The sequence below is a fragment of the Pholcus phalangioides genome, unplaced genomic scaffold, assembly GCF_987345545.1.
Source record: "Pholcus phalangioides strain wild (caught in Gottingen) unplaced genomic scaffold, Ppha-v1.0 ptg000007l_1, whole genome shotgun sequence".
Classification (NCBI taxonomy): Eukaryota; Metazoa; Arthropoda; class Arachnida; order Araneae; family Pholcidae; genus Pholcus; species Pholcus phalangioides.
This window is the reverse complement of record NW_028301600.1, coordinates 40,565,683-40,591,284: the sequence shown is the minus strand read 5'-3', so window position 1 is coordinate 40,591,284 and position 25,602 is coordinate 40,565,683. Positions and strand designations below refer to the sequence as shown.

General features: G+C 35.1%; 1 protein-coding gene across 3 annotated transcripts in view; it reads right to left on the bottom strand.

Annotated features, from left to right (window-relative positions):
• Positions 1-25,602, bottom strand: part of LOC149085287 (autophagy-related protein 16-1-like) — an 83,155-nt gene that overhangs the window by 21,150 nt on the left and 36,403 nt on the right. For all 3 annotated transcript variants that reach the window (XM_089233220.1, XM_089233219.1, XM_089233221.1), the window contains 3 exons: positions 25,180-25,234; positions 13,510-13,615; positions 186-259 (listed from right to left, as the gene is read on the bottom strand). In XM_089233220.1, coding sequence (XP_089089346.1) covers positions 186-259; positions 13,510-13,615; positions 25,180-25,234 — 235 coding nt within the window. The remainder of the gene's footprint in view (positions 1-185; positions 260-13,509; positions 13,616-25,179; positions 25,235-25,602) is intronic.

Below are 25,602 nucleotides of genomic sequence, written 5' to 3'. Positions count from 1 at the left end.
CAAATTTTGATTTTTATATTTCCTGTGTTACTATTTTAGATGCTGCTGTTTGTTAGGAGCAGTAACTTTACTGTACCGTTATCAAACTTGCATATAGCTGTAGCTTTCTTCATTTAAAAATTACTTCAGGTTGAAAGGATTCTCCTATGAACTCTGTATAATCTTAAAGATTATTAAATTCATACCTCACTATCAAAGTCAATAGACATCACTGCTGAATTACTTTCATGAGCAACTCCTTTCATAACAGGGTGACATCCTTGAAAATAAAAATATGAGTGTATATATATATAGTTTATAAAATTCTGTTCAGTTACAAGCTTTTGTTTTTTGATTTCATGATGGTCTCCATTATATGTATAAGAAATTTATGTAGAAAGATGTCTCTCCCCTGATAATACAACAGATTTGGAAAACTGGCTGAATGAAGAGATGTCAGTGTTTCAGGGACGGCCATTCAGCACATACATATGCTGCAAAGGGGAAGAATTCTGTCTTCATAGCTTAGTTAATAGAGCACTTATCCGGCAAACGAGAGACCACGGTTCGTGTTCCTGTGAGGGCACAGAGAGATGAATTTCCCTTCTCTTAAACACTGATATCTCTTCATTCAGACAGTTTTGAGAATCTGTTGAATAAGAAATTTCTCAAAACATGACCAATCAAGCAATATGTAAAGTACAAAGTTTCCTCAATTACTGTGCACAAAAAAAAAACTAACTGCAATTTCTAATTTACAAAAATTTCATTTCTACTGAGCACTAAATACAAGGGCGATTTTGTAAGGGTGAGACCATTTTACAATACTTATTTTAAATATGCATGTTCATAATTTTACACATGCAGTGTCTTCCGACATCCTTTCCCCACTAACATACAAAATTTTAAATCACATAGGCAGTATGTTGTGTGATGGAAATGTCAGAAGATTGAGTTGCTTGTTGCATAGAGTATAGTTTGTAAACAAATTTATTGTGATTCTGTGCAATTATTAATACATCTCTATAATCCATAATCCATTTCAGATATTGAAATCTGTACTCTTGTATACATCAAGCCCATACTTACTGACTAGAACTGCGAGATGACTCGCTCTGAGGGATATTTCATATTCATGATAAGATTATATATTTTTTTTTGTATCCTGTGTATATAATATGACAAGTGTAAGATAAAAGATGAGATAGCATGGGCCCTCTATAATTGTTTTAAAATATACCTCCATCCTAATCCCCTTGTCTTAACTAAACCCGGAACTTTTCTCCAACTCCCAACCCATCTCGTCTGTAATCACCACAAAATTTGTTAATCGCAACAGTACCCAATTGTCTGGGCAAAATATGTAAAAATTTTATATCTTATTTTTTCCTTTTCTTTTTTGACACAAAATAAAGTGTTTTGGACTCTGCCACGAAGATGGGCTAAAAGAGATCTCGGCAACGGGATAAGTCCAGTGGCAAAGTTGTGGCATTCATTCATGCCTATATGAACTTTTATTTGTGGTATGATTTCCACTAAGATTAAAAATGGAAAGATATTTCAATGCATTTTAATTGAAAGTACAGTAGAAACTCAATTATCGGTGCTAATAGTGGGAAGAGGAACACAAATATTAGAAAAACAGCTGAAAGTGAAAAAAATAATTCAAATACTTTTTTAAAAATTTTGTTATTTTATATATTTTACCTGTTTACAATGGCTATTCAGTGAATATGTTACAGTAAATGTGATAAATCAGTTAGTATACATAAGGACTACATTTTTATCGGTTATTGTGCAAAATAAATGAATTTATTCTATTTACCATAACATATATACAGTTCAACTTGGTTAACTTGAAGCTCCAGGGAACAGCAAAAACTTTGAATTATCCAATTCATCATATGAAAAATTCTTAATAATTCTAAAAATGTATTGAATGCTATATCACTTACTATGACAGTTTCCTTGTTGTTGTGTATGTATGAAATGGAAAACAATCGCTAACTAATCGTAAAACAATTTAATTTATAAATTTGTAATTTTAGTTTGTTTTCTTTTGGATTCTCTTAAACATCGCACAAAATGACCAAGTTGATTTAAATGAAAGACACGATTTTCCAGCTTTAACAGCTATTTTTTTCTAGCATGTCAGTAGCTTCTGCAAGTAATAGAATAAAGAACTTTGTCGCTTCCTTAGAGTCTGTTTCATTCTTTTCATCAGAATATTCAATGTGAATTTATTCTTTACTTATTCATCAACATTCGCATCCGTAAGTAAACCATAATTTTTTCATTGTTAGATTTGAATAAATGTATGAACTTCGTTTGGACATGGTGAAAAATGTTACTAAGCCACACACACACACACTGATATTCAAAAATAAATTAATAATGCTAGAGAGACATGAATTTCCAACACATTTTACCAGACCAGTGACCGGAAATGCAGCATTATAGCTTTTAAACATTCTATCTGTGTAGACCAGTGATTCCAAACATGGATGCTGAGAAGTCTGAGGGGGGCGTTTTGTGTTCAAGTCATACTGAGGGGGGCGTTGAGAAGTATGAGAGAAGAGTTTTGTGTTCAAGTCACATTAGCCCAGTTTACATGTGCAGTATTGCAGTAGCAGGGGCATAGCCAGAAATTTCGTTCAGTGGGGGGGAGGGGGACCAAAGTGATAGAACAATAGATTTGGCCATCCTTTTTCCTTCTTTCGGTCATTTTCTCACATTTTGGGGGGGGGGGATCAGACCCCCAAGTCCTCCCCCCTCGCTACGCCCTTGTGCGTTGGGAGTTCCGGCATCGGATTGATGACTTTTTCCCTCATAGGGAGAAGAGTACAGAAAGAGGAAGAAATACTGTATTTACATCCTCTTGGGGATTTTCGTGGTGCACATATGCAGTCGTCTATAACACCACTATGAAAAGATTAATTTTTTGGAATCGATCTAATGAGGCAAATTTGAATAAGACCACAAAAGAAAAAAAAGTAACCTCTGCTGAGAACTTTTTCTAGTTCTTATCTATTAGTCTCCCTATTCAGATATGTAACTTTGATCAACCTTGTGTATTTGAACAGTGGTAAGGGCAATTATGCTCTTCACACTATTGTTGGATCAAGTGAAACAACAAGAAAAAGAAATGTTCAATGCTAGCACACGCAATCACCATTTTCGTTTCTTTACATGAAAGAAAAGGTGAAAAGTATGCTGGTTTAAAGGGAGAAAAAAACCTGTTACTTGAGTTGTGTGAATTTTCCAAACATTGTGAGCGGGAATAGCAAAAAACTTATGTGTTGTATTCCGGAAAAGTTAACATTATCAATATAGAAAAAAAGTGTCATTCTGAGCGGGATCGACTGCATATGCAATGAGATAGATGGCCTTTTCTCAGCCCGAGATTTCCTGCATATGCAATGTTTCATTGGTTGCGAGTTAGATAAATGTATATGTTGCTCTGTGTGCTGCTTAACTTCTATTAAATATTTTTTTCACACCAAATGACTACAGATTCCGGTAGAACAGCGTGCGCGTGGTTACATAAAATCTCTGTGGAAACATGATTATAAAAGAATTTTAATGGAAACATAGTTGCGGGGGAACTAGCATGGAAACATTGTTTTTGTGTTGTGTGAGTTGTTTCGTAACTCAGTGCTTTTTTTTGCCATCATCATGGATCTTAAAGGTTTCTCAATGCCTGTTCTGGAATTAATTGCTACGAACTGTCACATATGGTAGATGAAGATGCAATCCGTGCTAAGCTTAAAGAGACTCACTCGAGTGATTAGCAAACCTCAACCTGAAGGTTTGCAAGACAAGGCCCTCACTGAGTGGAAGTGGAATAACACAGATGCAGTGTCATACATAAAGTTGACTCTCTCTGACGAGCAGGCGCTAAAATTCACAGAGTCAAAATGTGAAGTCTTAGTGGGACAAAATTTTCACCAGTATGGCAGAAGACCACAAAATCAACACTCTTAATGAACTGAAAAATTTAGAGATGTACGATAATGAGCTTATTAGTGATTACATTGCCCACGTCAGAGGACTTTCAACAAAATGCTCATCACTAGGTCTTCTGATCTCCCAAAGAGAGCTAGTATTCTACACTGTGTGTGGAATGAAGGGCCGATTTGTTTGCATATGAGAGCTCCTCAAAAGTCAAAGAGTAAAATCCATGGACGAGATCCTTGAAATCCTACGAGAATGAAAAATGCAGCGGTCAACACTCATCTAATAATCAAAACGATGGTAAAGCTTTCAGTGCAAGGAAGGTCTGAAAACCAGTGAGACTTTCCTGCTATGTGTGCAGGAAACTGAATCATATTCATAAGGATTTTTATCAAGGAAGCGTCAGTATGACCAGAAAAAGTTCCAGAAATTCAGAACTGATAATAAATATGTGAACTGTACATCAGACAAGAACTGTGAAGAGCAAAGTGGACAGTGTGCTCTTCCAAATCTCAACTATGGATCATCGAACTGATGAAGTATGGATCTTGGATAGCCGAGCTTCAAATCATATGGTGAAGAATATAAGATGGTTCCAGGACATTAATTTCTAGTCAGGAAATGTATATTTAGCTGGTAAGAATTTTGTAATTGATTCAAAAGGTATTGGTATCATGAAAGCTAAATAGTTTGATCAAGTACTAACAATTGAAAATGTAACGCATGTGCTCAATCTCAGAAATAATTTGTTGTTAGTAATTACATCGAAGGAAAAAGGTTTCAAATATAAACTTCCATCGAATTGTATATTCATTTATAAGAAGTTTCCTAAAATGGTATTGAAGGCTGTTAAATGTAATAGGCGTTTTGAAATTAATTTGAATTCAAATGTGCTAATATTTTTCATTCAGTACATTGATTGTAACCAAACAGCTCAACCCAACACATATTTATCGCAGCACAAGAGAGTGTGTCATTTCAATTATCACTACATGTCAAAAATGAGTGAATATATTGGTTCGATCACACAAACTAAATTTAGATCAGAGGCATGTGATATTACAAATTAACTCTGAAAGATAATAAAGTAATTTTTTATGATCAAAGTGGTCATATCTTAGAATTAGGTCATACAAATACAAAGGCCACAAGAGATAAAATGCTCAACAAAGTGGCTGAAAAAAGCTGATTTATGCAGTCCATTTCCAGTGGAGTCATTGGATAAATCAGGGTATTATTTAGGTGTGTTGATGATTATTCTGGTATGTATTTTATATATTTTTGAGTAAGAAAAGTGAATTAGATATTTTATCATTCATAAGCAAAGGTATGAAAATCAAACGGATAAGAAAATTAAACGTTTAAGAATTGATAATGGTCTAGAATTTGTAAATCAAGAAATGGGACACTATTTGAAGAAGCATGGAAGTACATAAGAAAACAATCCCGTACAATCCAGAAAGCAATGGTAAGGCTGAACAAGCCATAAGAATAATAAAGGTGCAATGTAATAAATTGGAATATCATGGGAAAATTGGGACAATAAGTGGTTATGCAAGAGGGATACTGGATACATGATATAGCAAATCATACAGTTATAGAGGAGAGATCTGTACAATTTAATGAATCAATGCAAGGTAGTATGTATTTACAAAGAAATGGATTTGACAAAATTCCTGTGAATATCAGAGAATTTTTCAAAACTCAAACTTTTCTTTGCCAAAGACCAAAAGTGTGCAGCTTGATCTGAATAGTAATGGCAATGAGATAGAGAAACCAGAACGTGAAACAAGTGATTAAGCCAGGATGACCTTTGAGGTCTACCAAGGAAAAATATGGAGGATTGCACAGACTAAAAATTTCCGATGATGGGAAATGCTTCATTGAAATGGGAGCTCATAGATCGGAAAGGCTGAAAGAAAAATTTGAAGCAAATTAAGTATCTGAAAAACGATCTCAAAATTTTCATACAGCCATAAACTGCAATGAAGAGAATGAATGGTTAATTATGATAAAAAATAAGCTAGAACCATTAGATAGGAAAACAGTGTGGGATGTAGTTGAAAAACTGATGAACTGTAATTTAGTGAAGAGTAAATGGGTATATTTGTTGAAACGAAATTCTTCAGATAAAGTGCAATACAAAGCAAGACTCGTAGCAGCAGCGTACAATCAAGTGAAAAATGCAGATTATGGTAGCAGAGCAAATTCTTCAGATAAAGTGCAATACAAAGCAAGACTCGTAGCAGCAGTTTACAATCAAGTGAAAAATGCAGATTATGGTAGCAGAGCATGGTTGGTGTAGCAGCGGAGTACACACACACAATGAAGTGAAAAATATAGATTATACTGAATCTTATTCTTCCACTGGGTGTATTGATTCATTCTGATTACTTATTGCAATCATTGCATAATTGAATTTGCACATCCAATTTTTTTATGTAAAACTACATACCTGTATAGTGATATAATGGAAAATGCATATATGTTACCACCTCCTGGATTTGAACACACTACAGGTGAAGGTAAAGTATGTAAGCTAAAACATCGCATTTACAGTCTACCTTAATCTGGCTGTGATTGGTATGGAAAACTTGAATCTGTGTTGTCAAATATTGGTTTGAAACAACTTGAATCAGATGAACGTATTTTCATTTTGCAGAATAGTGATAATTTTTTATTTTATGCGTATATGTTGATGACATAGCTGTATTCAGCAGTAATCAAAAACAGTATGAGGAAATAATTGCTAAGATTAAATTTAATTTTGATATTGTAAATAATACTGGTTAAGCTAAATTTCTAAATATATAAGTTCAGGTAAATGATGAAGGTATTATATTACGTCAAACTGAATACATCAATTATTTTTTAAAGAAGTATAATATGGAAAATTGTAAGTATCAAAGTACCTATAATCAAGGGTGATGATAAAGTTATATATTCGTTTAATGATTATGTTGATGTTGTCAAACTATTGAGAATTAATTGGGGGAATTGCTTTATATAGAAAAATAAATGAGACCCGACCTCTCTTTTGTTACAAGTTTTTTTATCTGAATATAACAATAAACCTGAGAGAAATGACATTTAGATACGGCTAAAAAGGTACTGAGGTACTTAAAGGGAACTAAAAACAAAGTATTGTTGCATGACAGTGATTTTTGATTTTGGAATTTGGAATGCATGGAGTGATAATTGGGGGAAATGCCAAAAACGGAAAATCATTTTCAGGTGGGATGATTATGGTAGGGGAATCATTGATTAGTTGGAAATAATATAATAACATGGATTACAAATGTTATGTCTGAACTTTCAGTGTCCCTGTTTTCTTGAAAAACCTGTACCATTGTATTCAGATAGTAAAAGCAATATAGATTGGTTACATATGGCTAAATCATCAGTAGAAACTAGACATATAAACTTGAGACTCAATCTTGTTAAAGGTATTATTTGCGAAAAATATGTTGAATTTCATCCTGTTAATTCTGATAAAATGATTAGTGATATTTTCACTAAAGCTGTGAGTTATGAAAAGTTATCAAGCACACTGAAGAAATATAACTGTATATAATTGTGAATTGGTATGAGGTGTTTTGTATTTTTATTTATTTTTTGTTTTTCTCATAGGTAAGGAATGTAAGTATCGAGTGCTAAAAACATTTCTTTCAGTCAGTCAAGTCAGCAATCATTGGTTGATTTTGTTATTGCAGCGGAATGTGCAAATTACTCACAGGAGTGATTATATATGTGCAGACCTGAAAACCTCAGAAAAAAAAATCTTACTCTATCCCTTAAATACGGCCTATGTAATGCGGCCTGTTTTTCAATTTATGGGGGGAGGAGAAGGGGGTACCCCATACTAAAATTTATTAGGAAGAAATCATGTAAAATAATCATCAAATTTGTTCTCTTGTCTTCTTGTCTATCTTTTGACATTTTTGCGCTATTTTTTTAAATCTAAAATAAAATATGATTTCACTCACTGGGACACAGTCCCCTGATCACGTGAAAGCATAAAAAAAAAATGAAAATTCATTAGATGGATGCTAAAGTGTTGAAAATCATCCGATATTCATAACTCAAAATTTAACATTCTAGTCACCTGAATGATTAATATTAATAGACTTTTATATAATAGAATAATATCACCAGTGCCATCTTAATGCATGGGATACCCGGGCACGGCACGGGGACCTCATAAAAATGAGATCTGATTAAAATTTACTAGAATTTACCAGGTAGGGCCTCAGAAAAACCATTTGGTCCGGGGGCCCATGATGCTCTTAAGACGGCCCTGAATATCGCACTGGAATCGCATTATTTTTTGTCGAAAATCCTGAAAACTGTCTACCCAAAAAAACTAAATAAAAAGTAATTCTATATTTCAGGCATGGTGAAATTTAGACGATACTCAAATATCAAGAAAATAATGGTTTATTATTGTAAATCTATCAAAAATGCTTGAATTATGAACTCAATTTTTGGCTCAAGTTCATTTACAAAATTCGGCCTGAATTAAAAAAAAACAAAACACTATATAATTCCTGAAACCATAAAGGATTAGGATGGCATTCAAATTTCGGAAAAATATTGATCCATCAAATGCATGCTCAAGGATTGGTGCATCACTCAGTATACTGTCTAACACAGAGGTGGCTAGAGACATCGTTTCGGCGCATAAGTCGCATCAGTAAAAGTGCTGCAAAAAGTCCCAGCAGTGTTCCACCGTTTCTCACCACGCAGGAATTTTTGGCTAGGTTCAGTGGAGTGATGCGACGATGGACCATAGATGATTCTAACACCAACAAGTTTGCGACATAAGCAGGAAAACGTCAATATTACAGATTCAGTAAAAAATCATACTTTTAGAAGCAAAAGAGTATAATCGTATTAAATACAATAAAATCATAACAGCTGGCAAGTATGTATGTGCAATGTTTTATTGGTTGTAAGTTATAATGTTGCTCTGTATGAGAGCTGTGTGCTGCTTAACTTCTATTAGATATTTTTTTTATGCCAAATGACTACAATTTTACCTACTTTCATTATGTTAAAATATAAAATGACATGATATGCGTAGTCAATCTTATCTAAAAATATCAATCCTTAGTAAAAAAATAACTAAAATACTATACATATATTTGGTTCATTGTTATAAGGATGTTCAACAGATTTAATTTATATAATACTGAAAAATGTCACCAGGCAGCCTCTGAAAACCAAATAAATTGATACCCTGCAATGTAAAGATGTGCAGTAAATCTGCAAACAGTAAAAAAAAACAAGCTCCCAGCTTACCTCCATCATATCGTAATATAAAGTTGTTAGAAAATGATGAGGCATTAGAGAGTGGATTGGTCCCCGTGGTTTGTCTATAAGAGAAACTGAGAAGCCTTTAACTGCCTTCTTGACATGGGCAAGTTAACTCATCTTAATCTAGTGGGAAGAAATTCATATAAACTCTCTTTCTCGGTAATCAAAGGATGCAGTTAGAAGAAAAAAAAATTTCATTGACCTTATCTCAATCCCTTTTTTATATTCTCTTCAAATGAAGAGAGTAGAGATGTACTGTTTTGAAAAGTAAAAAAGACAAAAAGGTGACAGATGTTTGAATAGACTTTTCTTTAAAGGAGCAATAAATTCCACTCATTTTTTCCTCTATTTCCTGAGTTTAAACAAAGCTTCCAGTTTTGAAAACTTTTTTGCTGGAACCTAACTATATACATTATTCAAACTTATAAACAAAAATCCATAAGGGATGAAAATACATAACTCAACTCTTTCAGATGGGCTGAATATCTAGAAGAAACCACAATGTGCCTCAAGCAGCAAAACATACTGGCAGACCACAAAAAAACCCCACTTACAGTAAAACTGTTAATATGAACATGGTTAATATTTGTATTATTCAAAATTTTACAAACCCCACTTCAGTTTTCTGTCTAATTTAATGTATAAGCCACCTTTTTTTATCAGATTTTTCTAAATGTTTTGGATAAGTTGAAGTTAAAGGGGTAAAAAAATCATGACTTTAATACAAACATGGAAAATTCTGAAAAAATCCTCTAAGTTGTACAACAATAAATCTGGAAAGACAAATAAATGTTAAGAAATTCTGATGTATATTTCAGCATGTAAGGTGACATTTTTATCTACTTTAGCATCAGACTTGAACAGAAACACAAAATTCTGTCTGTTGAGCAACATGTGAAAAAATATTGAGAGTCCTTATGAAGAATCCAGGTTACATGACCTTTTCAATAAAGTACAACAAGTATGTCAGACTCCAGAAAGGGGCAAACATTTTATTCCAAAAGGTATGTTAGAATCTTTTTTCACTTTTGTTGAATTTTTTATTTTACAACTTACTTAAAAAAAATTAGATGTCAATGATTAAAAAATGGGCAAACCAAATGATCTACATTTATCTGTGCTCCATGAATCCAATAAAAGGGCTTGATAACTAGTGACATATTTCTGAACTGACTTGTCTGTATAAAAAACACAATGCTGATTTTAAAATTTTCAATGTTAATTGATACCAGGGCCGTTTCAACACTGTTCAGATAGAAGACACTGAAATTGTGTACTACCTGTAGGTGGGGATTCATGGCTTTTCTCCGCTGAAAGCTGGATAATACAGAAAAATGGCACTGATATGTAAAATGTGGGATGCATGGTTACTCATATGTAGATCGCCTTAATCCCACCCAAATGATTGGGAACCAGTTTCACCATAGACGATTACAAACCGATTTTGTTAATCATTAAACAGTCAATAAATTTTACAATAAAAAAAAGTAGCAGCCAACACCACTTGTTATTTGTAGCAATTTGTCATCATTTCACTGATCAGGTATTGATATGGTGGCAAATCAAATATAAACCAGAATTTTTTTTTATAATAATTTCTTGAAGGAATAAGAAAGCAATACATTACTTTTATATATAATCTTCAGACTTTGAAATACACTTTTCCTAACACAAATTGACAGTTTCTTAACAATTTCATTGAAGAAAGAAAAGAGAGATGTGTGTGTAGAGCCAGTTGTGCACCACTCCTCCACTCCTGCAATATCATCAAAAAGCGCTGTCCTCCCAACGCCTCTTTAAGAGATCCAAACAAATGGTACTTGAAAGAGGGATAAATCCAGATTGTAGGGAGAATGTTCCAGAGCTGATCAATGAACCATCTATAGCTTAACAGTTGTTAATGTAGCAGTGTGAAGCCTTGCATTGTCATGGAAAAGAATTTAAGAAACTCTCCTAGCAGACACTTTTTGGTATTCCCAGAATACAGGACATCCTCAATGATAGATTGAGCTCTCCCCCATAGCTAGCTAATACTGTACTAACTGTTGATGCTACTTTTCATATCTTTATATGGCCATCTGTTTCAATAATTTGCAAACAGCATGAATGATGCTCATCAGTGGTGGGGTTCATTTTCGACTGCATCTTGTACTACTACAATTTTTCTATGACAATCATACACTTGAGGTTTGCAGAGTGTTTCTTACCTTAGCCTCCTTAAACTTTTAGACGGTTTTATGCCTTCTTTAGTCGGAAATTTTAGAATAATGTGCTGTGCAACAGATGCATGCACCTCTTGCTTGCTCATTGTGCTACAGAGTATAGACACGAGTTGCTGCAGAAGACAAGAAGTAGTAAGACACAAGTTTGCCAGGACCCTACCGCCTTTGGGAGGAAAATTCCGGTTTATATTTAATACACAATAATTTGATTTTTTTTGCAGTACTTTGGACTGTTACTTAACCAAGTTTAACTGTATATAAAAGACTTTGAAGTCTCGAGACAGTAATTGCCATGTAATAAACAAATTACTGCACAAGATTTCAGTGCACTGATGAGTGGATATGTTAGAAGTTAATTAATTGAAATTTAGACTGTGACAGCTTCAAGAACGTTGATATTTTTGAAAATTAAATTAGTAGACTTCTCATCTGATTACTAATTTCTTTCCTGATGTTGGCGAGCATAAAAGTCTCTTTTTGCCATGGTACCCTCTGAACAGACTTTAAATTTATAACTAGTTATTTTAAATGAATAGAGAAAGTGGTTTGATGAGCAAACAGAGACAGCGAAAGGGTAGTGGTAGATGCTCATGAACAGATGTAGTTGGCAATAAAAGATCACAGAATTATATTGCTTTTATCCTATTTTCTAAACGTAAGCAAAGATTCTACTTTTGATGATTTTTTGCTGTGCAACTAAACATCATCCTGATTTGTAGCCATAAAAATTCGACAGTATAAAGTTTAATCAATTTGTAGCATATGCTGTTAGTTATTAATTTCAGTATTTCATCTTGAAATTCTAAAAATAAAAATAACAATGGATTTTTCTCATCTGAAAAAACAAATAAATTGAATTTACTATAAATCGATTGATAATTAAGAGCATTGAGTGGTGGTGCTTTCATAAACCATCATGAAGGAAGCCTTAGGATCCATAAGTTCAATCTCAGATCTCAGCAAAAAGTAAGTAATGTTTTCCTCACTAAAATGTGTAAAGGCTTCAGATAGGTAACACTTTAGAAGTGTGACACTTGAGAAGAATGACTATAAAATATGACATGTTTCATTCTATCACAAAAATGTACTTTTCAACTAATATTCAGCCATACCAACAAAAAATGTAAACCCCCTTCTCTCATGGAAATTAATGATCAAGGCCCAGTCATAAGTTGCCTCCAACTACGTGCCCAAGTCTCATGGACATCCTTCAATATGAGTAGAGCAAAGTGGCAAAGAAAATATCACCTCTAGTGTCTCTACACAAACCAAAGACAGGATTTGTTATTTCAGAAATGATTTTCTTTCCTAAAGCGATATAAATATATATATTTTTAGAAGTGCATTTTTCTTTCAAGTTTTTTAGTTCTGTGATGGCTAGTCTTAGTTTCTTTCTTTTTTTTCTTTTGTGTTCTTTGAATTTTCTTAATAAAGTTTTGTTATTTTCAATAATATTGTACAATTTTTTGTTTATTTTAGTTGAAAAATCAATATTTTTTTTTTAATTGACTAAAACTGTATGTATTAAAATAACACTAAACACATTCAGCTTTATTCTGCAAAGGCAGCTTTGTCTCAATGTCATTGTCCCACTAAAACAAAAAAAAAAAAAGTTAAAAATAAAAAAACTAACTGAATAACTTATTGAACTTAATGAAAAAGGTATAAAACAAATTGGGGTGGGATCTCATCATTACTGAAAAAGTTTCAAACCAAAAAAAAAAAAAAAATAATGCAGGAGTTCACCTCATATAAATAAGCTAAATTCAACAAAAGGTACTGAAATTTGAGATAAAGTCACCCCAGTTGATGGTATAACTTAGGCTATGAAATGGAGTATCCACCTCAACATGTTGACATGTGCAACTGTCCCCTTGGCTATGAAGAACCATCAACACTTTGAATGATTTACACCCAGCTACCAAAATTTTAAATCCCTATACTGATGTCAGCTTTATTTTCCAGAGAGAAATGCTTTCATAATAAATAGTTAATAGACAACAGATAACTAAATAAACTTAGAAAACATAAAACAAACCAGTAGCAATTTCCCAAAGTTTGATTTTCCTATCACCACCTCCAGTTACGAGTTTAGTCCCACATGAAAACCAAACTGCTGCATTCACTTCAGCATCATGTGCTTCCTGAAGAAAAAAAAAAAAAACATACATTCCAATATATTCATTTTTTACTAGAGCAATAATGGGGAGGCCTCTCAATGAAAAATTCTGAAAATAAAGTAAGAAAACCAGTGGGGGGCGTATTGTCAAAACATTCTGAGGGTAGGGCATGAAAATGGTTTTTCATTTTATCAAGGTATACAAATACAAATACAACGCCACAACAGCCACTGTCCATCAATCGCCTATAGTACCATCAATAGGTACCATCAATCACCTATTTTTGTTAGTCAAACTATTTTTTCATTATATCTGTACCCTACAATAAATAAATAAATAAAACAGGCTATTCACTGCAAACTGGTGGTTGGTGAAAACCTTCATTTTCAGTGAGACCTATAATTTCTTGCATTGGATCACCTACGCATCAACTTGTCAAATTCATCATCAAACTTTTGTTGCCTCTTTACAAAAAGCATTGTTTTACAGTAAAGAATTCCTTAGAATTCGTTTCCATCATCTGCAGCCTTCAACCAGACAACGCTACAATGATTTCCTTTGATATCAAATCCATGTTTACTAACATTCCTATCAGTGGAGTAATTTTCTTCCTGAAACAACGTCTGCAAGAATTCCACTTCTCATTTGAAATCGATGAAATATGTCAACTCACCCAACTTCGTGTATCACACAATTATTTCTCAGTTTTTGGAAAGTTTTACCACCAAACAGAAGGTCTTGACATGGGCAACCCACTCTCGCCTATCCTCAGTGACATATATATGGATTTTTTTGAAACAAAACTTTTGAAAACCCGCCACTTCAAACTTTGGATCAGGTATGTTGATGACACGTTCACCTTAGTTGATGAGACTGATGTTAATGTCACTGAGTTATTCAATTTTATGAATTCTATTGACCCACATATTGAATTCACCTATGAAATAAAAAAAAAGAATATACTGCCTTTTTTCTCGATGTGTTCGTTAAAAAGACAGACACAGAATTTCATACATCTGTGTATCGTAAGCCATTCACTATCTCCATGCCAACTACATGCAAAATTCTTTCATCCTCCCAATCAGAAACTTTCGGCATTTTCTTCTTTTGTTCATCGAGCACTAAAACTTTGTAGTGATTTAGCCTCCCTCCAGAATGAACTCTATATCCTTCATGGCGTCGCTTCCAATCATGGTTTTTCACCTTTTATCATCGACAAGATCCTCAAAAAAATGACCCAGACACACACCACGAACTTGCTCCCAGCTGACTCAAAAAGGTTTTCTAATAGAACTGTCGTTCCTCCATTCGATTCTTCAAAAGTTTCATGATCTCATCTATCTTAAAGAAATTTGACTTCCATACAATATTCCAGCCAACAAATAAACTGACCTTTTCCCAACTCAAAGATCCTATCTCACCCTTCAAAGAATCGGGTATTTACTTCATCCCATGCAAGAATTGCGAAAATGGGTATATTGGCCAAACTAGGAGAAATCTGAATATTCGAGTTCTCAAACACAAAAAGCATGTTGAGAAGGGACAGACAAATAGTTAGGCTATTGCCCAACACTGTTGGCAACTTTCACATAATTTTGATTTTGATAAAGCGTCTGTTTTTAAAAAAACCAACACATAATTCCGAACTGAATTTTCTCGAGGGATATTTCATCAGAATGTGCCAGGATTTCCTTGTTAATGATGAAAGGAACACGCCACCTATTTCGTCAGCTTGGACAGGCTTTATTAACCTCAGTTGAGACAGAATTTTCAACACTTTGCAACAGATGGTGCCCCAATTGACATCCAAAGACTACTCAGACACAGCAAATACAAAGACGAACTCTCTGGACAGCCAGACATAAACATCACCCCTCCACGACTAATTTGTGTGAATTCTGACCACAAGGTCCCGATGATGGCCTCCATTGTAGAGCCGAAACACGTCGACCATTCGACCAATTAAATTTTATTTGTGTTAAAAACGTGTCAATTTTTGTATAAATAATTGTAACTTAGAATAGGAATGCTTTCATGATGTTCTCATTCATTCTCAATTAATATCAAACATTTTTGGACTTACACCTGGTAGATTAGGGTTTTGGAGACCCCAGGAATAACAGAGTCACCTGTCAACAAAAAAGTAATCTCCACAAACAACAAAGAGCAATTCAGAGGGGGAATGGGTGGTGGTTGTAGATGAGGTAGAGGGTGATAGTGGTGTAATTATCAGGGATTATATGGTTAGGGAACTGAAGAAGTGCATAGGGACTTCTGTGGTTTTGAGCGCTACTGTCATTCAAGGAAAGAGATAGATGTTTGAATCATTCTTTAATAGGCAAAAGGTTCTGGAAGGAAACTCTTGTGGGTGGAAACAAATCAGGTCGGAGCGAGAATTCGCAAGTTTCTTTCAGAGTACTGGGACTTACTATTATCTGCTTGAGAGGGGAGGGAGATTCACATTATCTGGAAAAATTTTAAGGCAAGTTTAGAAAACACAATATTTTGGGGATTTTTACCGCAAAACATTTTCAGTCAGTCGAGGGTTTGTTGCAGAACAATGCAAAACATTCTGCTTTGGAAACTGTAATACTTTTTCAAAAACAGATCTGGTAGGAAAGAAGGTGGGATCTTGATTTACATAAAATCATGTTCGCAGGCTCAAGATTGCAACATACAGAGTAAGGATCTTGAAACTACATGGGTTGAGCTTGAAAACAAAAAGCATCATGAGGAAATTTCCTACACAAATAATTTCTTACAAGCATAAGAGGGTTGCCACATTAGGGGATTTCAGTTACCTGGGTATTGATTGGGAGAACTTATTGGCTAGAGATCAATATATGAGAATGGCTTTCTTAAGTTGGTGCATGATAACTTTTGTATCAGCAGGTATCAGAAGCTACTAGGGGCACTTCTGTTTTGGATGTAGTTCTCACTAGTTCCGAGGAACCTGTTGAACATACAGGGCTCAGCACGGATCATGGCCTCAAAACTAGTGAAAATAGTGACCAAAATATTTAAAAAAGTGACCAAATAGTGACCAAAATGTTTGAAAAGTGACCCAATAGTGACCAAAATAATTTTAGAAAGAGACCAAATGGGCAATGAATTTTGATTATTACCAAATTGAATGAATTTAGTTTTCACTAAACTTTGTATTTCAATGGAGCTCATCGAAATTGCTTTTTTTACATATAGCAGTGTGAAATAAATCAAACTCGAATGCATTCTGCTAACCAGAAAAGTTTTGAATAACTTATCAAATTTATCAAAAACTATGTGTGAGAGAGTAACATTACATCCTTTCTAAGTAACAGTAGTAATGCCTTTCCCCCCCCCCATAGGGGCCGTTCAAGTATTACGTCATCACATAGATGGGGGGAGGGGGTTTCCGATTTGCTGACGGGGGGGGGGGGGTCGAAAATGACTAAAAATTTGCTTATGTAATACTTGAATGGCCCCATATTGCTATCCACAACCCATCTTAAAATCAATTTAAGCAGGAAAAACTTCAAAACGGGAAAAAATTTTCACATTCAAAGAAGGAAAAAAAAATGAAATAACACAAAATTTGATGAGAGAATTTGTCCCATCTACATTCTAGTGGATTTTTCATTATGTTATGCTATGAATGACAGTATACAAAATGTACTCAAACTCTTTTTTTTAACTAAGTACAAATTGATTTACATAATTAGGTTTGTATAACATCTTCCAACAAATTTTAAGAAATTTACTATAATGATTGATTTAAAAAAAAAAACTAAAATTACATTTTTAACAATATTATTTTAAATTATTAAATTAAAATATTACTTAAACTACTGAATTAAATAAATTATTTAAATTAACTAAATTATTTTAATTGTTAGGGGCCGTTCAAGTATTACGTCATCATCGATGGAGGGGGGTGTTTCTGACTTGCTGACTTTTGATGACAAGGGGGGTTTCGATAATGCTTACGTCATCAACCACCCTTTATGAAAATATGAGTTAGGATTCAGAGGGGCAGAGCTGATGACGAAATTTTGCTGACAAGGGGGGGGGGGTCAAAAATGGCTAAAAATTTGCTTACGTAATACTTGAACGGCCCCTTATACGTTGAGGGAGGGAAATCCATCCCCCGCCAACGTCAATGGCAGAGCCTAATGATGTATATCAATTGTCATCTGCCGCATCTCTAAGACCTTCAAGTCTATCTGCACCTATGGCTGGAGGACTGGGAAGGGTGGGTGGGTCTACTCTTTTACAGGCAGAGGAGGCTCCAAAATAATACTGCCCTTGGGTGAGGGAGAAAACAAATCAGTTTTGAAATTGTTTGGTTTTTGAGAGAAAAATTTTTAAATATATATTTTCCTTTTTTTTTACACACAACATACACCCTTGCAAAAAAAACATTTACTACTTTACCCAGAAACAATATAATTTTGCCCCCCCCCCGTAATTTTTAACAGAAAAAGACTCCGCGGTCTTCCCCGGTAAATTTCCCATGAACCTTGTAAGCACCAACGTGGCGACTTTTTTCCTCGCCAACCAATCGCCGTTTTGCGGCGATCAATTCAAGATGGCTGACAAAGGGCACATAAAATTACAAAAAAATATATAATTTATAACATGAATCAACCAAATATGCGGCAATATGCGAAAATCGATAGAAATATATCGGGAAATACGGAAAATTAGGATAAAATGAACACAAAAATCGAATCAACGACATACGGGGTTTATAAATGCGGTTGATAGAGTTTATGGATGCTGCTGTCAGGGCTACTTATTTTAGCGCGAAAAAAAGTCGCCACGTTAGCTCGGACTCCTCCCGTAATTTTCAAAGAACAAAAGCAGTGAATTCGCCCCCACCCGGGGCACCCGATTTACCATGGCCGTAATACGATATTTTTTCTGGAGAGGAAATGTAATTTTACTGCCCCTTGACTGTGAAATTCGATAATTTTGCAAAGGAATTTATTTCCTTTTCTTAAATATACCATTCCATCAAAAATTCCATTCGAGGCATTGCCCCCCCCCCCTTGTTTTGGATTTGATCACGGTATGTAGCAACCCGGGCCGCAAGTACGAACGAAAATTTACTATCGCCCGGGGCCGGTATCCATTTTTAATAACGGAAAAAAGAGTAAACTCGGCACCCTTCCTCGTTCAACACCCGTGGAACCAGACCCCGCCCTTTCCTATTGCGGTCATAACAGCGACTCGAGACAAAAACGTTGTAATAACTTCCGAGGTCTGAAAAGGGGATTTTTTTTACACAACACCGAGAATGGAGCGCAATATGTCGATATTAAGTCAACAATCAGCATCGTGAAGATGCTCTAAATTAAGTTACGGCCAGAAGCGGATAAAGGTCAGTTGTTGACGGCCCCGGGCATAAAAAAAAATTAATATTACGCCCCTTAAATTATGAAAAAAGTATAAAGTAGGGGCCAAAGGCGCGGTCGCTGTGCCCACCGTTAAATCCACCTCTATGTACGGCTCGCATGCACGTTAACTGAGTTTTCATCAGCCTGATGACCAATTTTCATCTGATTTGGTTAAATAAACGTTGAATCCGAAGGTTTTTAACAACTGGCTGTTGCGAAGATATATTTTGGAAAGAGAGAAAATTCAACTGCCCCTGCGGGGAATCGAACCCACGTCCTTTCACTTTCCGGGTGAACCCACTAGACTACAGAGGCAACGAATCTCTCAATCTTTCCTTGGAGCTCGTGTACACTGAAAAGGACCGTACATGGACGGCCAGACCAGACTCAGGCCAAGCTCACAACTGCTGACGCTGCCACTAGATGGAGACTTATGGAAGGATGACGTCACTCTCCGCTACCACACGAAGGTTTTTAATAACTGGCTGTTGCGAAGATATATTTTGGAAAGAGAAAATTCAACCGGAAAGTGAAAGGACGTGGGTTCGATTCCCAGCAGGGGCAGTTGAATTTTCTCTCTTTCCAAAATATATCTTCGCAACAGCCAGTTGTTAAAAACCATCGTATGGTAGCAGAGAGTGACGTCATCCTTCCATAAACGTTGAATTGCAGGATTCTGTGATCTTATAAACAGTTCTCCTTTCGATCATATCTGGGGCTACGGTTTCTTGCTGAGATTTAAATCCAGTTAGAAAAATAGTACGAATTTTATTTCTAGATAGATCGCGATTTTCAGTCGGATGATTTTTTTTTTTATTCTAAGTAAATTCAAAATACTTGCGAGCTTCTTTAACGTTGGCCAGCTACAAGAGTATTCTCCAAAGCGTACTAATAATACGCTTAATACGTATTAATAGTATGCATCTTTAATATGCGCGCTTTGGTATTCTCCCGCTGCGCGTAAGTTAATTTCTGCACGGGCTCTCTTTATAAACTCGCTCAATGTAAATGAGCCTTTAAATCGTCATTTCAAATGTTAAAAAAAATTAATAAAAGTAACGATAGAACAAACAACAAATGTAACTTGCTCGATGCTCCAAGAAAGGAATTCGGCCCTTAGGACAAACTTTTTAAAACTAATAAAATAAAGGATCAATTTTAAAATAAGATGAAAATGAAAGAACGAGTGGGGAAATAAGAAAGAATGGTAGTAGAGGAGGGGAAAAAATTCTTTGTTGTAAATACGCTATTTTTTTCCGATCGGCTTTTCCATAAAATGACGACTCTTAACTATAAGGAGCTTTCTTTCCAAGCGCCTTGAAATCAAGTTATGCTGACGTCACACGGTATGCTCCCGGGAAGATAAAGACGCCTTCATATATATATATATATATGGGTTCCTTGTACGATCGTAGTTCAATGAAGGGAGGGAGAAAATTAGCGACCTTGAACCGGTAAAGTTCGTCCTTGAAGAAAAGAAAAACACTGACACCCGAAAAGCGCGCGAGACCGAGGTTTTTTTGCTAAAAAAAGTGGAAAAAGTGACCTGGGCCCGAAAATAGGTAATAAAAGTGACCAGCTTCTAAAAAAGTGACTTTTAGGGGAAAAAGTGACCCGTGCCGAGCCCTGAACATATTTCAGTGGGGGAGGAGTTTTCTTCTAGTGATCACACACATTGTGTTATTAACTTTCTCTAACTTTTCTTCAAGCAAAGCTGATAACAGAAGAATGGCTCCTTGTTTTCAAAGACCACTTGGAATCAGTGTGGTACATCAATGGGAAGAATTTTGGAAAACTATCCGCTGTTTTGCATGCACCCATCGTTTGTAAAAAGTGTGTTTGTTTGATGCCCCCCCCTGCCCCCCCCCATCGTTCACAGAACAAATGTGTAATATGTATCTCGAAAAGAAAAGGGCATTTAGAGAGTATAAAAGTGAAACAGGCAACCTGCCAACATTTACTAAAAAAGAAGGGTATTTGAAGAGGGTGATTAGGGAAAGTAAAAAGAAAGCTGAATCTCTAGGCTGGCAGATAACATTGGCACTGACCCTAAATTATTTTTCAAGTATGTCAACAATGGATGTAAAGGGACAGTTTTCCCCTTTCAATGAAAAGATCTAGGGTAGTGAGCAATGCAGGCATGTGTAGTGCATTCAAGACTTTTTTGAGTCAGTTTTTAATAGAGGCGATATCCAAAGTACAGATATGTCATGGGGTGATAAAGCCATCAACAATATTCAGGTGGAAGATGTGGAAGTCCTAAAACTTCTAAAAAATTTATGTGCAAGCAAAGCACCAGAAGATATTTATCCTAGGGTCCTTAGGGAATGTGCTAATGAACTGTTGGGGCCAGTTGCACAGATTTACAGAAGTAGTGTTGCTGAAGGTATTGTCACAGGGGATTGGAAGCTTGCTAATGTGGTTCCAATATTTAAAAAGGGTAGTAGAGAAATGACCATATAGAATTATCGTCGAGTGAGTCTGACAAGCTCCCTATGGAAAATTTTGGAAATAATTAATCAAAAGGCAATTGATGAAGTGGAATGAACCAGAATAACATATTGTTGGAAAAACAGCATAGGTTCAGGAAGGGAAGTCACGTGCAGGGATGGGAAGAGATGAAGTCCATTTTGGAGCAATTTTCAGAGCAGCAAAGTATAGGATTTGGAGCAGCAAAAATTAAGTTATAGAGCAAAGATGTATAAATTGGAGCAACACAATGTCACAAGAAAAGAAAAGCAACAATATCAACAATATTTGGGATTGATAACAAAAATGAAAGGAAAAAAACCACAAAAATGTATTTTTAAAAAAAAGCGGCCACATTTTCTTGACAAATTTTTCACATTAGTCTATTTAAGATGACACTTTTTGCTTGCTGAGGGCATTATTTGCTGTCTAGAACAACAGCAGTTTAAATGGGCTGAAAATATTCTATAATAAGTTTGCAATTTCTTTTCTTCCTAAAATTAGTAACATGTACAATTGAAAAATCTGAATTTTTGATATTTTATACTTTTGTGTACAATAGTTGGGGGTGCCACCCATCTTTCAAATCGTGATGTGTGGATATGTAACTGGGTATATATTTGTGTTATAAGTCTGTTGATTGCAATAGCAACATGTATTTTTTTCCAAAGGAAGAGCAACAAACTTGAAATTTAAAACCACAGAAAGTCGTATTTAGCTAACTACCACTGGGAAGTACGCAGGTGTCAAGCCACAACTTGAAAAGTTCTGGAAATGTTGCAGATTTCTCCCACTCCCAATACACACAGTATATTGATTGATATACAGGGTGATTCAAAACTCAACATACAAACTTTTAAGGTGGGGGTAGAAAACACAAAAATAAAACAGAATCACATAGGAATGTATGACAGGAAACCCATGGGCGGAAATAAAGGGGGGGGGGGAATGGGGGCCCAGCGTCAAAGGTGGAGTCGACTGATCTAATGTATATATCAATTGACATCATCATCATCATCGTGGCCCCCAGACTACCAAGTCTATCTCCGCCTATGAGGAAACCCCAACCTGATCAGCTGGAGGATAGCGATTTAGCTTTATTTATCAATACTTTACATGAGGACAGTACGTGCACAAGTTTCACAAAAAGTGCTAAAGGTTCATCCATCTCTTACCATCTACAGCAGTGTTTCCCAAAGTGGGCGATGGAATGGTCCAAGGGGGCGATAGAACCAACTGATTTAACATAGGATCCTATGGGTTTATTTGAGTTGGGGGGCGATGAGAGAAAAAAAAATTTGAAGAAGGGGGCGATGGGAACAAAAAGTTTGGGAGACTATGATCTACAGTTATGCATACTTGAGGGTGCTATTATCAGCTGGAGGGCACTGTTCACCAGCGCTGTAGTTGGAATGCAGCACTAGTCATTTGAAGTTCTGATTGCGTATGGAGAGCATGCAGCAATTTACAAATTCTGAAATGGTGAACATGCGCCTTGTGTATGGTGCAGCTGAAGGGAACGGAAAGGCTGCGGCACAGATGTATGTGAATAGACGTGAATACCTGAACAGACGTGATTTCTGCATCTTTATTTATCCTCCAACTAATCAGGATGGGGATTCCGGTCATACATTCCTACATGATTCTGTTTTGTGGTGTGTTTTTGTGTTTTCTACCTCCCCTAAAGTTTGTATGTTGAGTTGTGAATCACCCTGTATATATAATGTATATCATACATTTTATTCTGTTAGAATTATATTACAGAATCATTAAATTATAACGATTACATTAATAAATTAATAATTACATTGTTAGGATGCCAAATAATGAGTGCGGAATGTTTGGTGATTCCGCACTCGTTATTTGGCGATATTGGCAATTTAACACTCATTGTTTGGTGAAATTGCCAAATGAGTATTCATAATTTGGCAGACTTGCTCTTTTCTCGTGGAATGAAAATTTTCTTTTCACAAAACATCAGGATTTGACGCAATGATGATTGACTATAGTAATCTCTGCTGTTTGAGGTGGCGACTTTTTCCTTTTATTTTAAAAATGGAAACTGACTCATATTTGCACTTTAAAGTTGAAAGATCATTGTAAACCATCTTCAGCTGCACGATTACTGATATTATCAGGTTCTTGCGATGGAAAGCCAGATGAGAAGAGCCGATAGTTTAAATACAGGGTCGCAGTTATCCCAATCTGATTTTTGGATATAAAGTAGAGTGCGGAACTTGCCAGAAAAATCCAAAAAAAAAAAAAAATTTGCCATCTCTCTAATTTCACAAATTTTTCTGGACCCGCGGCAACTCTCACCAAGAGACCGGATGGATTATCAGATTGGCATGTTTGTAGCACTTAAAAAAACCTGTCTTGGGGTTAAATTGCGAAGGATAAATAAAAATTAAATATTTTTGAATTGAAAATTTTCGTTTGAATGAAAAAAAAAATCTCTATCGCTTTTTGCATAGCATGAGAAAAACACACATAATTAGCACTCAAGTTTTTCCCCAATACAGTACTGTACTTTGCAGTAGTCAAACTACTTTCCAACAGAGATCTCCATTTTTCAAGGTCACAAGATTACGCAACAACGGAAAATGGGAGGTGGGGGAAGTGGTACAGAGGAATAAAACAATTTCTTCTCTGAAAGAATAGTTTCACGGCAAGCAGGAACGCAATTTTTGGTGTCCTTTTCCAAAATTCTGGGCATACTGAGGCAAAATAGACTATTTGGCACAGAAAAATATGAAAACATACTATTGGAGCAGGATGGCGCGAGATGTTAATTTTGGCACAGTGTGGCACAATTGGTGCAGAGTTCCCACCCCTGCATTTGTAACCAACCTCCTTTGCTTCTATGATCACATGACTAAGGCTTTGCGAAATGGCAAAAAAGTCTATGTAGTCATCTTTATTTCCAGAAGGCATTCAATCAGGTCCAATATGGTAAACTGTTGAAGTGGTTGTATTAGATTGGGATTGGGGATCAACTTTTTTTTTATGTTTGTGATTTTTGATTTCTTCAGTATGTGTATATTGGAAGAATGAGATGTCAGGAGGATATGATCGAAGTTTTTAAAATTTTCAAAAAGGATGGATCACGAGTCATTAATACACTTTCAATCAACTGCTTTGACAAGACGACACCAGCATTGTTTAGTATTGGACAATTCCATGTTGTGGTGTCACAGGGATTTTTTCTCTAATAGGATTGTTAATAAATGGAATAGCTTATCTTCCGGGGTTGTGAATTTTAACACAATCGATACATTTAAAAAGAAGTATGATAGACATAGTGGGATAAATCGAGAAGCTATTCATACTTAGATAAGACAACTATAATCTTTTTTATGGGCAGTGTATTATATATTATTAGTTTTTTTGGTGATGTACAAGTTTATACTGGGTTGCTGTATTTGGTTATATTTGACATCCATATTTTTTATGGGCATAATGTTTTCAGCCACCTCATTGGGCAATTTGCCTATTGTAACCTTTGTATTTGTAGATGCATCACATCATTTTTGATTCATAATGTTCTGTATTGTGCCATGGAAGGTTAAAAAGTATAGAACAAAAATCAGTTTGATACACACCAATATTGCAGAAATAGAAGTTCTTCTGCATGTGTGTATTTCACTTGCAATACCACAAATCTATAGCTAATAGGTACTTTTACATGTTCTAAAGTAAAGACAAAAGAAAAAGTTCCAAGTTGAATAAAATCCAACTTACAAATGTGTAACTAATACGCCTAGGAATTATTGCTTCAATACAACTAGCACGAGACCTGTAAATAGCATTAATTAAATTAGGGTAAGAATCGCTGTAACACACCAACTTTAGAGAAATCAGCATAAGCACAAAATATATATTATTTTAACATCATACATTCAAACACCTGAATGAAAAACTGACAAAAAAATGGACTCACTAAGAAAAAAATTCACATAAATTAATATTAGAACATTTTATAATTAAAAAAGTAATTAACAACAGTTATCATGTAAAAGTTTTTGCACTGTCAGTGGTATATAAAAAGTTCAAAAGAATGTTATATGTTCTGACTGGTCCTCATTGCCATGTTTAGCAACAGTGAACTGAAAGATAAAGACATAAAAATATCATCAATTTTGTTAATAAAGAGAGCCAAATTGT